The sequence below is a fragment of the Indicator indicator genome, chromosome 8 (assembly GCF_027791375.1).
Source record: "Indicator indicator isolate 239-I01 chromosome 8, UM_Iind_1.1, whole genome shotgun sequence".
NCBI lineage: Eukaryota > Metazoa > Chordata > Aves > Piciformes > Indicatoridae > Indicator > Indicator indicator.
In genome coordinates, this window is record NC_072017.1 from 3,163,214 (window position 1) to 3,177,195 (window position 13,982).

The 13,982-nt window shown below is 40.9% G+C and overlaps 1 protein-coding gene across 1 annotated transcript in view; it reads left to right on the top strand.

Annotated features, from left to right (window-relative positions):
• The window catches only part of FRYL (FRY like transcription coactivator), a 152,693-nt gene that overhangs the window by 90,679 nt on the left and 48,032 nt on the right, over positions 1-13,982 (top strand). Inside the window, exons 28-36 of the mRNA XM_054382823.1 lie at positions 282-392; positions 1,548-1,702; positions 2,305-2,404; positions 3,509-3,677; positions 4,417-4,676; positions 5,635-5,775; positions 8,426-8,594; positions 10,380-10,464; positions 12,747-12,835. Coding sequence (XP_054238798.1) covers positions 282-392; positions 1,548-1,702; positions 2,305-2,404; positions 3,509-3,677; positions 4,417-4,676; positions 5,635-5,775; positions 8,426-8,594; positions 10,380-10,464; positions 12,747-12,835 — 1,279 coding nt within the window. The remainder of the gene's footprint in view (positions 1-281; positions 393-1,547; positions 1,703-2,304; positions 2,405-3,508; positions 3,678-4,416; positions 4,677-5,634; positions 5,776-8,425; positions 8,595-10,379; positions 10,465-12,746; positions 12,836-13,982) is intronic.

Sequence of the window (13,982 nt, forward strand, 5' to 3'; positions counted from 1 at the left end):
TTCCCTGTCATCCTATCACTACTAAATGTTCACTTCCCATGATTTTAGTCCACAGCTTCTGTAAGGAGAAAGGTTTTCATGTGAAAGTACATCAGCAATCAGACTAAAACATAAACTCATGTGTGTCAACATTTCAGTAGTGATAATGAATAAGATGTCAAAGAGTTGTTTATTAGCCTTAGTCTTCCTTCCTTCACTGAACAGAAGTTAGTGCTCTGATATTTTGACACTTTCTGTGTCTGAGTTATTAAAATGTAGTGTTTCTCAATTACTTTCTGAAGGCTATGTCTGCTGTACTGTGTTGTGGCCCTGTTGCAGATAACGTCGGGCTCTCATCTGATGGTTATTTATACAAGTGGCTGGATAATATTTTGGATTCACAAGACAAAAAGGTAACACAGGCAATGTCAACATTGGTTTGCAACTCTTGGTACCTTCAACTTATGCTTTAATGAGTTTTGTGGTCAGATTGGCCTAAGAGCTTTAGAGTGGCATAAGCTCAAAGTTGTTCTAGTGGTGCACGTTTTTACACTGTCTTAGATGTCTGCATTCGCCCTGGTGAGGAAGGCAGTCCCTAGTCACAGTCTTAAGAACAGGTGAAACAGAAGTAGAAAGGGAAAGGGCTGTGTTTCATTTATAAACTAATCAACTAGGTTAAGTTGTAGTAATAAGCATCTGCTTATTAAATTTGAGATATTTAAAGGAGAGGAGAGTTCTAACACGATCTCCTCTGAGACTGTAGAGTTCAGTGAGGGTTCTGCAGAGTTACAAAGATCAAGCTTCACAGCTAAGACCAAGCTTTACATCTAAGACAAGCTTTAAAGATAGGGCTTCCAATGCCCTAATACTTGGGCTACACAAAGATAGAGCCCCGGTGGGCTACTTGGATTCAAGACATCTGTGTCTCCACACAGATCTATCCCACCAGATTTCCTGCATGTGTTGCATAACTGCATTTATGTATCATAGAGTCAGAGTTGGAAGAGAACACAAGGATCATCTAGTTCCAAACCCCCTGCCATGGGCAGGGACACCTCACACTGCATCAGGCTGGCCAGAGCCTCATCCAGCCTGGCTTTAAACACTCCAGGGATGGGGCATCTATGACCTCCCTGGGCAACCCTTTCCAGGGTCTCACCACTCTCATGGGGAAGAACTTCCTTACACCCAGCCTGAATCTACCCACTTCCAGCTTTGTTCTGTATCTGATGCCTTCAGGCCAGCATTCAGCTTGTAGTAAAACATCTGAAAATAGTAAATAGCTCAAAGTAGCCTTGAAACTTAGGGGAAAAAAACCTCAGTAGAGCTATCTAGTGATTTACTTCAATAATTTATGATTGTGTAAGCTGAACATTCAACACACTGATAAAATCAGCTGTTATTTTAAGCTGTGGTCCCATTGGTGTTGGATGGAACAAATATTGTATATTGCCGTTGTTTTTTTTTTCTTTTTTAATATCTAGTTCCCTATTTTATGCCATTTTTGTAAATCAGTCTCTTTTTTTTCTATATTTATAAGTATATATTTGTGCTTTTCTGGAATACAGGTTCACCAGCTAGGCTGTGAGGCAGTCATGCTGCTCTTGGAACTCAACCCTGACCAGAGTAACCTCATGTACTGGGCCGTCGACCGGTGTTACACAGGTTCCAAGCGGGTAGCAGCTGGATGTTTTAAAGCCATTGCCAGCGTGTTCCAAAACAGGTACAACAGCATTCTTCAGCATTTGACGTCTTCCTTTTGCAAGTGTGCTTTCATGTGGGGATTTTCCTTCTCCCAAAGAGAATCACAGAACTGTTAGGATTGGAAGGGACCTCAAGGATCATCCAGTTCCAACCCCCCTGCCAGGAGCAGGGACACCTCATACTACAGCAGGTTGCTCACAGCCACATCCAGCCTGGCCTTAAAAACCTTCAGGGATGAGGCTTCCACCACCTCCCTGGGCAACCTGTGCCAGTGTCTCACCAGCCTCATGGGGAAGACCTTCTTCCTAACATCCAGTCTGAATCTCCTCACTTCTAGTTTTGCTCCATTCCTCCCAGTCCTATCACTACTTGACACCCTATAAAGTCCCTCCCCAGCTTTCTTGTAGCCCCCTTCAGATCCTCGAAGGCCACAATAAGGTCTCCTCAGAGCCTTCTCTTCTCCAGACTGAATAATCCTTTTTGTATGGATGTGTTGCTAAAGAAACTTTTCAAAATATTGTGTTATCCCATGGCACATCCCTGGAAATTAATACTTCAATGAATTCCATTTTTCAAACGTCAAATGTAATTGTACTTATATAACACTTCTTTTCCCCACAGGGATTACCAGTGTGATACAGTGACCCTCCTGAATCTGATACTATTTAAAGCAGCTGATTCTGCCAGGGCTATCTATGAAGTTGCTATGCAACTATTACAGGTTTGTAAGCTAATACTGGGGATTTTTTTCTTCTAAAATGAGATTTGTCATCTGCATTTAAAAAAAAATTCTGTTATTATTTGATTGTCCTTTCAGAAATGAAATCCAATGAATGGAGATTTGGGTTCATAGTTAGGACAGATCCTTTCCTGGCACAAATAGGCTTCAGTGTCAGTGTGTCTGTTTTCATCAACCAAGAACTCAAGATTTACATTTTCATAATGCCTGCTTTTTCAAGAGACAAAACCTAAATCAAGATTCTCCTGGTTTGGATCTGAAACAGAATGTTGTATGGCTCCACTTGTCCAAAAGCACCCCAGAGGGAACTCCTGTCCTTTTACTCTGTCCCCTGGGGCAGCAGTCAGTTTTCTGATTTTTACATTAATACCAAACTTTTTTTTAACCTACCTGCATGGAGAGATGATGATAAAAATCTTGTTAACCATTTAATTTACTTTGATGTATTCCTTTCTAAGGTCATTTAGGGGCAAGCTTAATCTTCCAGGCAGCATTAGTATTCAAAAATAAATAAATTGGTACTGCCTGAGGCTCAAATTGTGAGTCCTGAGGTTTTTTTTCTTTTCAGCTAAATTCAGCAGTGAAATCCTCACTGAAGTTCCACTCCTGGTGATATGTCAGCTCTCACACCACCCTCCCACACCACCCTCCCTTTCACCCCCATCTTTCTTCTCAAGTGGACACCACTGCTTAAGATCAGCCATAAGTGACTTTTGAAGCCTTAAACTGCTTTAGCTTCCTTTGGCATTTTGATCACATCAAAGATGACGTTGCCTCTACCCATGTGTCATAGATGAGCAGAAATTGCTGTTGTTTTCAAATACAAGTGTTCAGCAGTATTTCATGTTATGTCACAGAGGAAATTTATATTTAGTATGGCGTTTTGTGAAAGCAGGTTGATGACATTTATTGCAGGGCACTCATCAAGAGCTAGTCAGCTATGCAATGGCCACTGTGTTGGTGAAGGCTGTAGATGAGTGCAAATCTGTCTAGACATGAAACGTTACATGAGAGTAGATAATACTGCTTGAAAAGGTGATTTTATAGAAAGATCTCCAGTTTAGATTCTGAACATTGCTCTTGTAGATCTTGGAGCCAAAGATGTTCCGTTACGCTCACAAACTGGAAGTTCAGCGGACAGATGGGGTTTTGGGGCAGCCTTCTCCTTTACCACACCTCTATTCTGTGTCCTATTATCAGCTGTCAGAAGAATTAGCAAGGACTTATCCTGAACTAACACTTGCTATCTTCTCAGGTATGCTTTTAAAACAAAATACTTCTTTGGGTCAAAGTTGTTGTACCAAATGTGTGCTTCTTGGTTTTCAGTAATTGATTTCTATGTGATTCACTAAAATCAGGACAAAAAGATAAGGTCATGATAATGAATGAGGAAAATGGAATCCCTCAGTGACAACTTTTACTTGTGTTTGAAATATAGTCAAGAGGAAGCAACATGAGCCAAAGATACTTTTACTGTCTTCCTAACAGCCATGAAAAAAATCACATCAGAGAAATTATTTGCAATGTTTTTTAAAAATTACTTTCCTATTGCTCTTTCTAGGAGTTTCTTATTTACTGTAGGTTGCTTTAAAATATTATATCCTAGCAATTATAAACAATTGCAGATTAAAAACTTCACTAAAAAATTACCTACTAGGGCTAATACGAGGGGAAAAAAATGTTGGTACATTTTCTTCTGCTCTAGGTTTTCCGTTCCCTGCTCCACTTAGAGGGATATATATGTATGTGGGTACTAACATGGTTTCTTCAGTATACTGGTTGTCAGCAGTGTCTTCCATGAGCTCTGCTGAAGCCTGCAGGCTTTATCATTGTGAAATGACTGTAATCAGCTAAACAAAAAAATTATGTCTGCATCAGCATTACTTTATGATCAGTGTGATCTACTGGGCTAATGCTTGGTGGTGGTGGTCTCACCTAAACAACTCTCATTATTGATTTGCAATTCATGCGTCTACTTCATTTTGGACTAACAGAGGTCAGTCAGAGAATCCAAACAGCTCACCCAGCTGGGAGACAGGTGATGCTGCATTATCTGCTGCCATGGATGAACAACATTGAGTTGGTAGACTTGAAACCTTTGCCAACCATCCGGCGGCCGGATGAAGATGAAGAAGAGTCTTTGAAAGACAGAGAAATAATGGTGAACAGTAGGCGGTGGCTACGAGGAGAAGGCTGGGGATCACCACAGGCTACAGCTATGGTTCTCAACAATCTGATGTATATGACTGCAAAGGTAATACTCCTAACAGAAGTGCTTTGTTTTGTTCTAGTCAATTGCTGTGTTCAGGCTGTGAGAAAAGACAGTTCAGAGGTACTGTTCGGCCTTCAAGAGTCCTTGAGAGTGTCGTTCATCTTCGTTGAGTTGCTTGTGTCTACCCAGACTATACCATAAAGTTTGGGGGTATTACCAGAAGTATATTGTATAAATGCTGCAGTGATTGTTATGTATAGGAACAGGATATAGGTGTTGTTTTGCAATATAGATGGCTAGCTGGATAGATAATGCCAAGTCACATCTATAGCTATCATCTCAAAGTGGAGTTTTGGAACCAATCTTGTTGCCTGAGGCTGATGGACCCTCCTCTGTCCTCTGATAGCTACTTCCAGCACAGAAAAAGGACTGGTTACATGCAGTGCTCTTGCCAATTCTTGATATCCTACTGGTGAGAGATCATTTTTTAAGCTATAAACTAAAACATCTTGGCAGCCTGTGGTCCGTGGAATTCTATTCATGATTGTCAGCAGCTGGTTCTCTGCTAAATTTAGATAGCTTTTAAATTTACATTCGTATTTATATTAATATTTATATTACATGCATATTATTTTAATTTATATGCTTGAAATGGAAATTAATTCAAATATAAAATATTTCTGTCTATATATAGAACATACAAAAATATATATTATATAAAGTTTCTAACATGTAAAAATATATCTGGATATATTTTTGTACATTTATAGCTATAAATTACAATGGTTATTTCCAGAATGTGGCAAGTTGGACTAGATGATCTCTAAAGGTCCCTTCCAACCCCTACTATTCTGTGGTTCCATGATGGAAAGGCAACAGCTTCTTCCAGGGTTTACATCTCCTCCTACTAGAACCTGTCCCACTTGGTCAGTACAGATCACTTCCAAATACAACGTTTTCTACTGGAGTTTTCAGGAGAGATATTTCTTTTGTTTTCTAGTATGGTGATGAAGTGGCTTGGTCAGAGATAGAAAATGTCTGGACTACTTTGGCAGACAGCTGGCCAAAGAATCTGAAAATCATCTTGCACTTCTTAATCAGTATCTGTGGCGTGAACAGTGAACCCAGCCTTTTGCCTTATGTGAGTATGTGAAATGTCTTTCCTTAGTGCTATTGATGTTTTAAAAAGTAGTTGTGTGTCTAGCAGCAAAGATGGCCAAACAAAATATGTGAGGTAGGATTTCCAGTATCAAAATCTCCAGCTTGATATTTTATGATCACTAAACACTATGAACAAATCACATTCGGTTCTCTTGTTCGAGCTACTTTGGACGTTGATGTCAAAATTTCAGTATCAGTTGTGGTTAAACCTGGAAGTTGTGGAATGGCCTTGAAAAAATAAATGAACCAACAAGGATATTACACCATAAAGATAGCTGATACTTCCTTAAGACACCTTATTTATCACAATTTATTCAAGGTAGGAAGTCTGAAACAGTCCACTAGCTGTCTTAGCAGTTGTGGGTTGTCAAAATTCAGGGTATATTAGCTGGACTAGCTGGCTGGAGAGGTGGGCACGAGCCAACCTCATGAGGTTCAACAAGACCAAGTGCAAGGTCCTGCATCTGGGTCGAGGCAATCCCAAGCACAAATACAGGCTGGGCAGGGACTGGCTGGAGAGCAGCCCTGAGGAGAGGGACTTGGGGGTGCTGGTGGAGGAGAAGCTCAACATGAGCTGTCAATGTGCACTTGCAGCCCAGAGAGCCAAGCAGAACCTGGGCTGCATCAGGAGAAGTGTGGCCAGCAGGTCAAGGGAGGTGATTCTCCCCCTCTGCTCCACTCTGGTGAGACCCCACCTGGAGTACTGCATCCAGTTCTGGAGCCCCTATTACAAGAGGGATCTGGACATGCTGGAAGGTGTCCAGAGAAGGGCCACGAGGATGATCAGAGGGCTGGAGCACCTCTCCTATGAGGACAGACCGAGAGAGTTGGGGCTGTTCAGTCTGGAGAAGAGAAGGCTCCGAGGTGACCTTCTTATGGCCTTCCAGTATCTGAAGGGGGCTACAAGAAAGCTGGGGAGGGACTTTTTAGGCTATCAGGTAGTGACAGGACTGGGGGGAATGGAATAAAGCTGGAAGTGGGGAGTTTCAGACTGGACACGAGGAAGAAGTTCTTCCCCATGAGAGTGGTGAGAGCCTGGAATGGGTTGTCCAGGGAGGTGGTTGGGGCCCCATCCCTGGAGGTGTTTAAGGCCAGGCTGGATGAGGCTCTGGGCAGCCTGCTGTAGTGTGAGGTGTCCCTGCCCATGGCAGGGGGGTTGGAACTGGATGATCCTTGTGGTTCCTTCCAACCCTAACTGATTCTATGATTCTATGACCATAGACCTTATTTAGGGAGTAAGTCGTAAAAAATACTTATTAAAGTATCTACACCTCTCTTAGCATTATTTTGGTTTTGGTTCCTTTGTCATAAAAAAAGGAAATTTAAGAGTTGAATTGCTAAATTTAGATGAATTACATTAGGAATATACACTGAACAACTCCTTTCCATCATAAACCACAAATCTACTGAAGCAGTTGGTTCATTAGGAAGAAACAAGATAGTAATATTTGAACTAGAAAATTAATACAAGTTTTCTAATAGTCCCAAACGAAATAAAGAATCAGGACCTGTAATATTAGTAAGTTCTTACTAAAGACAGCTTTAGTGTTCTTTATTGCTTGATAATCATTTTCATTGCAAACCAGGAAATCTGCCTTAATGTTGCAGCCCAAAATCTTTGCCTGTATGGTTTGAACAAGGCGATGAAGTCATTCCATGAGTCAACCATCCTGGATCACTTGCTTACTGTTCGTCTTTGAGTTCTCCCAGAAGTATGGAAATAAATCCTTGCGCAGTACTGACTCAAGAAAATGTCAGAAGGAAACATACAAATTTATTGATGTCTAGAGCCATCTGCTGCTGCCTAGCAATGACCAGGGTTCTTTTGATGAAGTAGATGTAGTGGAGAATTCTTATTTCCTATAGGCTTAATAAAACATTGCTATAGTTAAGTGTTTGTTCTTATCAGAGTGTATAAAGCTTTTGAGGGCATCATTTTCCTTGGTATAGTTAATTTTCTATGCTATAACTTAGTGTAGTCCTAAAAAGAAGATGACATAGTAAAATAAGATAATATAGTAAAATAAGATAATATAGTAAAATAAGATAATATGGTAAAATATTATAGTAAAATAATACAGTAAAATAAAGTACCTGTCACTCCATGTAGGGAGACTGTGATTATTCTCACATGAACAAATTTTAAAACAAAAAATAACTACCCCAAGCTACCTCAAAATCAGTTTTATTCTTTGTTAAAGCATATGTGAGAGCACTGGAGGGGATAGCCTAAGGAAAAATATACCTGCTGGAAAAGATAGCACAGAACACAGCTGTGAAAGCTCAGAACCAAATTATACCAGAGTATGTTCACTCCAGTGGTGATCCCAGATATTGCTAAAACATTTGTAAGGAACTCTGTTGGTACTTAAAAACTGCCATTAAACTCAGAAGACTTTCTTACTCTTGTGATGTATTTCTTGCTGATTTTGACAGCTGTGGAAGCAATTTTGATTGCTTTTAGAGCCAGAGTAGATTTCAGGGTATCCTCACCTGCAGTGCAATATTGATTCTACTAGGTTGCAGTATTCAAATCTCCTCTCTTCCTCTTACTTTTTAAATTGAGTCATTGCAATAAGAATTTTATTGATCCACTTAGTATTTTAAATACTTTTTTTTTTTTGATGCAGGTAAAGAAAGTTATTGTTTATCTGGGTAGAGATAAAACGATGCAACTACTGGAAGAGCTGGTGAGTGAACTTCAGCTTACAGATCCTGTCAGTTCAGGAGTCACCCATATGGATAATCCACCATACTACCGCATCACTTCCAGTTACAAAATCCCTTCTGTCACTTCAGGTGAGAATTTATTCACTTAAATTCTTGTCATTAGCAGTGATAAACATACTGTTATCAATCAGTTATAACATTGGAGTTCATCTCTGAATGTTCAAGAGGAGTACAATGTTCTCTTTCTCAAAAATAAATGCAAAGTTTGTCATATCTCTAGGTTTTGGTGTAAGTAGTAAGTAGTAGTTGGTAGTAAGTTCTTATTAAAGAGCTCCTGACAGGTTCACAAAGAACACGTTTGGATTAGTGTATCTTAGACCTCGTGGTCAGATCTTGAACTGTTTACCCTCACTGTATCACTTCAATGTCATATCAGACAGCTGGGAAAATTGATACAATAAAATTGATATGATTTTAAATCCATGTAAGCACAAGCTGCACCCATAGGAATTAAAGTACTTTTTATTGAGGAGAATTTAGTTAGAAGTAATTAACAATTAACAATAGATCAGTCATCAAAAAAAACTCAAAACATTGAGAATACACAAAGTGCATACCACGTGCTTCAGTCCAAGAACACACTGAGAAATGTGGAGGAAAGCTGTCTGGTCTTGGTGAAGCATCTTTCAAAGTGAAGCAAAGACCTGAATGGGAGGGTACCTAAGCAAGGGCTTGGCTTTTGTGCTGCAAAACTCTCAGTGTATTGAGCAGCCTGGGACTGCCTGGATTGCAAGGTGGATGCACTGGCACCTGAAAGCATTTAAAGAGTCGTCCTGGTTGGAGCCATGAGCTGCTCAGGGCAAAGGACAGAAGGCATTTACCCCAAAGGAGTAAAGAAAAACACCACACAGAATTATATATCAACTATATAAATGCTATTTGCAGAAATACGCAAAAGTACCAAAGGTATCAAAGCACAAAAGAATATATACAAATACTCAGAATCAACCTAGGCCCAGCTCTCCAGTTGGACTCACTAGGCCTCGACCAGCCAAAAAAACCTCCCCCCCAACACTTAACCCCAATAGGCCCAGAGCAGGCCCCTGCCACTGAGCCCGCCAGGCCTCAGCACCCCCCACAAACTGGGCATGCTACGCCCCAGCTGTGCCACAAGGCTGACAAAGCTGCACTCCCCACGAACCAGAGAGGGGAGGCACGGGAGAAGGGAAGAGCTGGCTGTGCAGACTGCTTCTATGGGATGGAATAGCAATGTCCAGTGTCCTGTTCCTCCCGCTGGAACTGACCATCCGGCCCCTGGTGCTCTCTGGCACTCGGTGCTAGGACAGTTCCTTCACCTACAACAGGAGTATGGAAGAAGTTTGGGGGCCCTTGTACTTCACTGTAATTGAGAGTAGCAAAACCTGTGGGGAGGGGGGCAAATTATTTCCAATTGTGGCTACCTCTTCAGTGTGCTGCTTTCAAGTTAGTCTTAAAAAGAAATTGGTACAAGCTTCACTGCAGGCTGTTGGGCTTTAATCCCTAGTCTGTTGTGGTTTGAATTAACTGCATACCAAAGTCCAGACATATTTTATAGATTACTTTGAGGTGTGGCATGCAAGAAAGAAAGAAATAGGTCTCTTGACCCTACTTTAGAAACAAACCTTTCTGTTTAACTTATCTTGAAGACTCAAGAGATTCCTCAAATGAATTCTTTTGATTTTTTTTTCCAGTTACTGAAATGATGGTAGCAGCTCAGAATCTTTTAGTCTAGACAATAATTTGTATTTCTGCCAGTTGCACTAATGTAAACCTGATTAGGGCTCTTGGCATGGACAAGTAAATAAGGGTCATTGAGTAGTGCTTAAGGCTTCTTTTCTTTTTTATTGACCAATCTTCTTTGTCCACAATTCACAGGTACCACTTCTAGTAGCAATACAATGGTAGCTCCCACAGATGGTAACCCTGACAGTAAACATATAAAAGACAATATTGAAGAGAAGTAAGTATCTGCTCCAAGAGCAGTTCTTAGTTGAATTAGAGGAATTTTTGGTACATATTATAAATGTTTGCATCTTGATGGCTGTGCAGGTATTGCCTACATAGCAGGAAATGCCTGCTTAAGATTTAAGCAGCAGATCTGGAGTAATATTTGGGATTAACAGAAGCAACCTCAACTGTAATTTGCATTTTAAAAGCTGTAGAAGAAACTGAATAAATGAAGGGACCAGTCTAGGTCAGGGTTGGTATTGCTACAGCTATGTTGTTACTGATGCCTAAATCAGCCTTTGTTACACATATTTATGTAAGAAAAATTATACTGCAGATAGATATGGATACAGCAAGGGCAAATGTTACCAGTACAGTAATGTAGCCAATTTGCAAATTGTTTCCCTAACTCACTAGAAATCAACAGTGCCCGTGTCTTGAAAGCTAGTTTATTCTCCTAGATCTATGGCAAGATCCTTTCCAGCTAGCTTTAAAACAGATGCTTCCCTCCCTAGCTTTTGAGCTTCTTAAGGACAGTCTTCTGGAGGAATTTGCCAGAGAGTAGTACCTGTGTAAGAGTAGTGGAAAGCAAACAGTTGGCACAGAGTGTGGCCTCAAAGCTCAGCAGTAACCTACTGTGGGCATGCTCTCATTTTGTGTTAAATGAGGTAGCTGACCTTAAAGTGAAAATGAAGGAGGGATTCTAGAATTAATATCAGAGAAAGTATGCACAGGAAAAAGTTCACACACACACTGTTCCTGCAGAGTAAGTGTTATGTGGTAAATTCTCAAACCACTTTATTTTGTTGCAACTTGAGAGCCTCAGTAATTATATATCCAATTTAATTTCCCAGTTGGACGCTTTTTTCTTCCCTATTTTATGTCAATATAGTTAGATCAATAAATATTTTGATAGAGAATAACCCAAATATATCAATGATATTGGGGTCAGGGATGTTGGATTGTGTGAAAATAAATCACTGAACAGTATGGAGTTTGAGGTGTTGCTCAGAATTCAGCCTAGCAAGGCACAGACAAGTATTTGGCTGCTGTGGGAGATGGAGCTGAAGAAACTTGCAAAGTAATTAAGGTAGTTTTGAAGGTCCCTGGAAGTTTTGGCATATGCTGTAGGGCTGTCTATCACCTCTCCAAGGTATTTGCTGTTTAATGAGATTTTACTAAGTATATCTTGGACTTGCCAGGAGGAAAGAATTTTAGAAACTTGCCTGGAAATTGAGCTTTTAGCACTCTCACTGCTGTGATTTCTTTGTAGTGCATCAGATTAGCAAGGTAGAATCTAGGACTGTGTGTGCAAATGCCTGTGCCAGATCAAATAGAATCACAGAATGGTTTAAGTTGAAAAGGACCTTAGAGATCATCTGCTCCAACCTCCCTGCCATGGGGAGGGACACCCCTCAACTAGACTCAGCATCCACAACCTCCCTGGGCAGCCTATTCCAGAATTTCACTACCCTCATACTGCAGAACTTCTTCCTGAGATCCAGTCTAAACCTACTCTCCCTCAGCCTCAAACCATTCTGCCTTGTCCTGTCTCTAAACACCCTGATGAAAAGTCCCTCTGCAGCCTTTCTGTAGGCTCCCTTCAGGTACTGGAAGGCAGCTCTAAGGTTCCCCTGGAGTCTTCTCCAGGTTGAACACCCCCAGCTGCCTCAGCCTATCCTCACAGCAGAGGTGTTCATCCCTTGGATCATCTTTGTGGCCCTTATCTGGACTCACTCCAACAGTTCTGTGTCCGTATTTTAATAGGGACACCAGAACTGGAGGCAGTATTTGAGGTGAGGTCTCAGCAGAGCAGAGCCAAGGGGCAGAATCCCCTCTCTTGCCCTGCTGCCCACACTCCTCTGGCTGCAGCCCAGCACACAGCTGCCTGCTGAGCTGCATGAGGGCACTGCTGGCTCCTGGGGAGCTTCTCAGAAATCAATACCCCCTAGTTTTATTTTGCCTAAGAGTGAGAATAACTTACTTATGTATAATGGTAACAAATACTTAAGTAACAAGTACTTAAATGTTAATGAAAATGATCTAACAGAAATATAATTGATAGCAGATTATCTCCTTGAATCTCTTTATCTAGCATTGCTACAGGAGGTGTGTCTTAGACAGCTCTGGCATTGTGTTGATTGTCCTGGTACAATGAATATTTTTGCATAACAAGTTAGTTCTGTTGAAATACAGTGTTACTGCGAGGCTGATTCATTTTTTTTGTCACAGAATATTAGTTCCTAATTGCTGCTTTATTTGTTTCTACAGCTATGTGCATCTAGACATCTACAGTGGCTTGAACAGTAACTTGAACCGCCAGCACCACAGACTGGAGTCTCGCTACAGCAGCAGCTCTGGAGGATCATATGAAGAGGAAAAAAGTAATGTTTTTACTTTAAATTACTGCTGTGGGTCAAACCCAAAACTTTCACAGCTTAATGCTTTTTCTGAAGGTTGTGGAATGTTGAGGAAATAGGCATTATCCATCGGGTTTGCACAAACTAATTTAAAAATAAAAAATATGCTGGTTTTTTTGGTTGGTTTTTTTTTTTTACATTCTTTGATCTTAGTACTGAATCACAGAATCAACCAGGTTGGAAGAGACCTCCAAGATCATCAAGTCCAACTGATCACCTAACCCTAACTACTCAACTAGACCATGGCACTAAGTGCCTCATCCAGGCTTTTCTTAAACACCTCCAGGGATGTCAACCCCACCACCTCCCTGGGCAGCACATTCCAATGGGCAATTGGAATATTGCTATTCCAATCAATACTGCTATTGAACTCTAGCATGGATTTGGGTACAGTGGAATATGCAAGGAAGATAATGAGCTTTTTTCCTTCCCTTGTCCTCTGGAATGAATCATCGAATCACAGAATAGGCTGGACTGGAAGGGACCTCCAAAAGCCATCTAGTCCAACCCCCTCCACGGTCAGCAGGGGTATCCTCATCTAGATCAGGCTGCCCAGAGCTCTGTTGAGCCTCATCTTGAATTCATCTCCAGGGATGGGGCCTCAGCTACCTCCCTGGGCAACCTGTTCCAGTGTTCCACCACCCTCACAGTTGCAGAACTTGTTCCTAACATCCAATGTAAATCTAGTAGTTTGAAGCCGTTGCCTCTTGTCACTACAGGTCTTGGTAGCTAGAGTAGCTACAACACTGGGCTTCCATTCTACCTGTGTACAACACTCTGAATTCAGTGAGAGGAAGCTGTACAATTAAATCATAATACATAAAAACAAAGCCAAAATTACCTCTGGGATGCTTGATTGTCCCATGATTTGTTGTTTACACTTTCAGTTGCTTTTTGAACTTCAGCAGCAATTTCAAGTATCATCAAAATTGTATTTTTTGAGGAAAGCAGTTTTTAAAAGACACAACTGAGTGTTTATTTGTACAAGTATGTCAGCATCACATCCAAAGATGTGCTCATGCAGCTCTAGAGACATTTTTCTGCTTTGGAGTACAAGTGGTGAATTGTGAACACCTTCCTAAAGGGAGCAGTTTTATTCTACTTTCTTTGC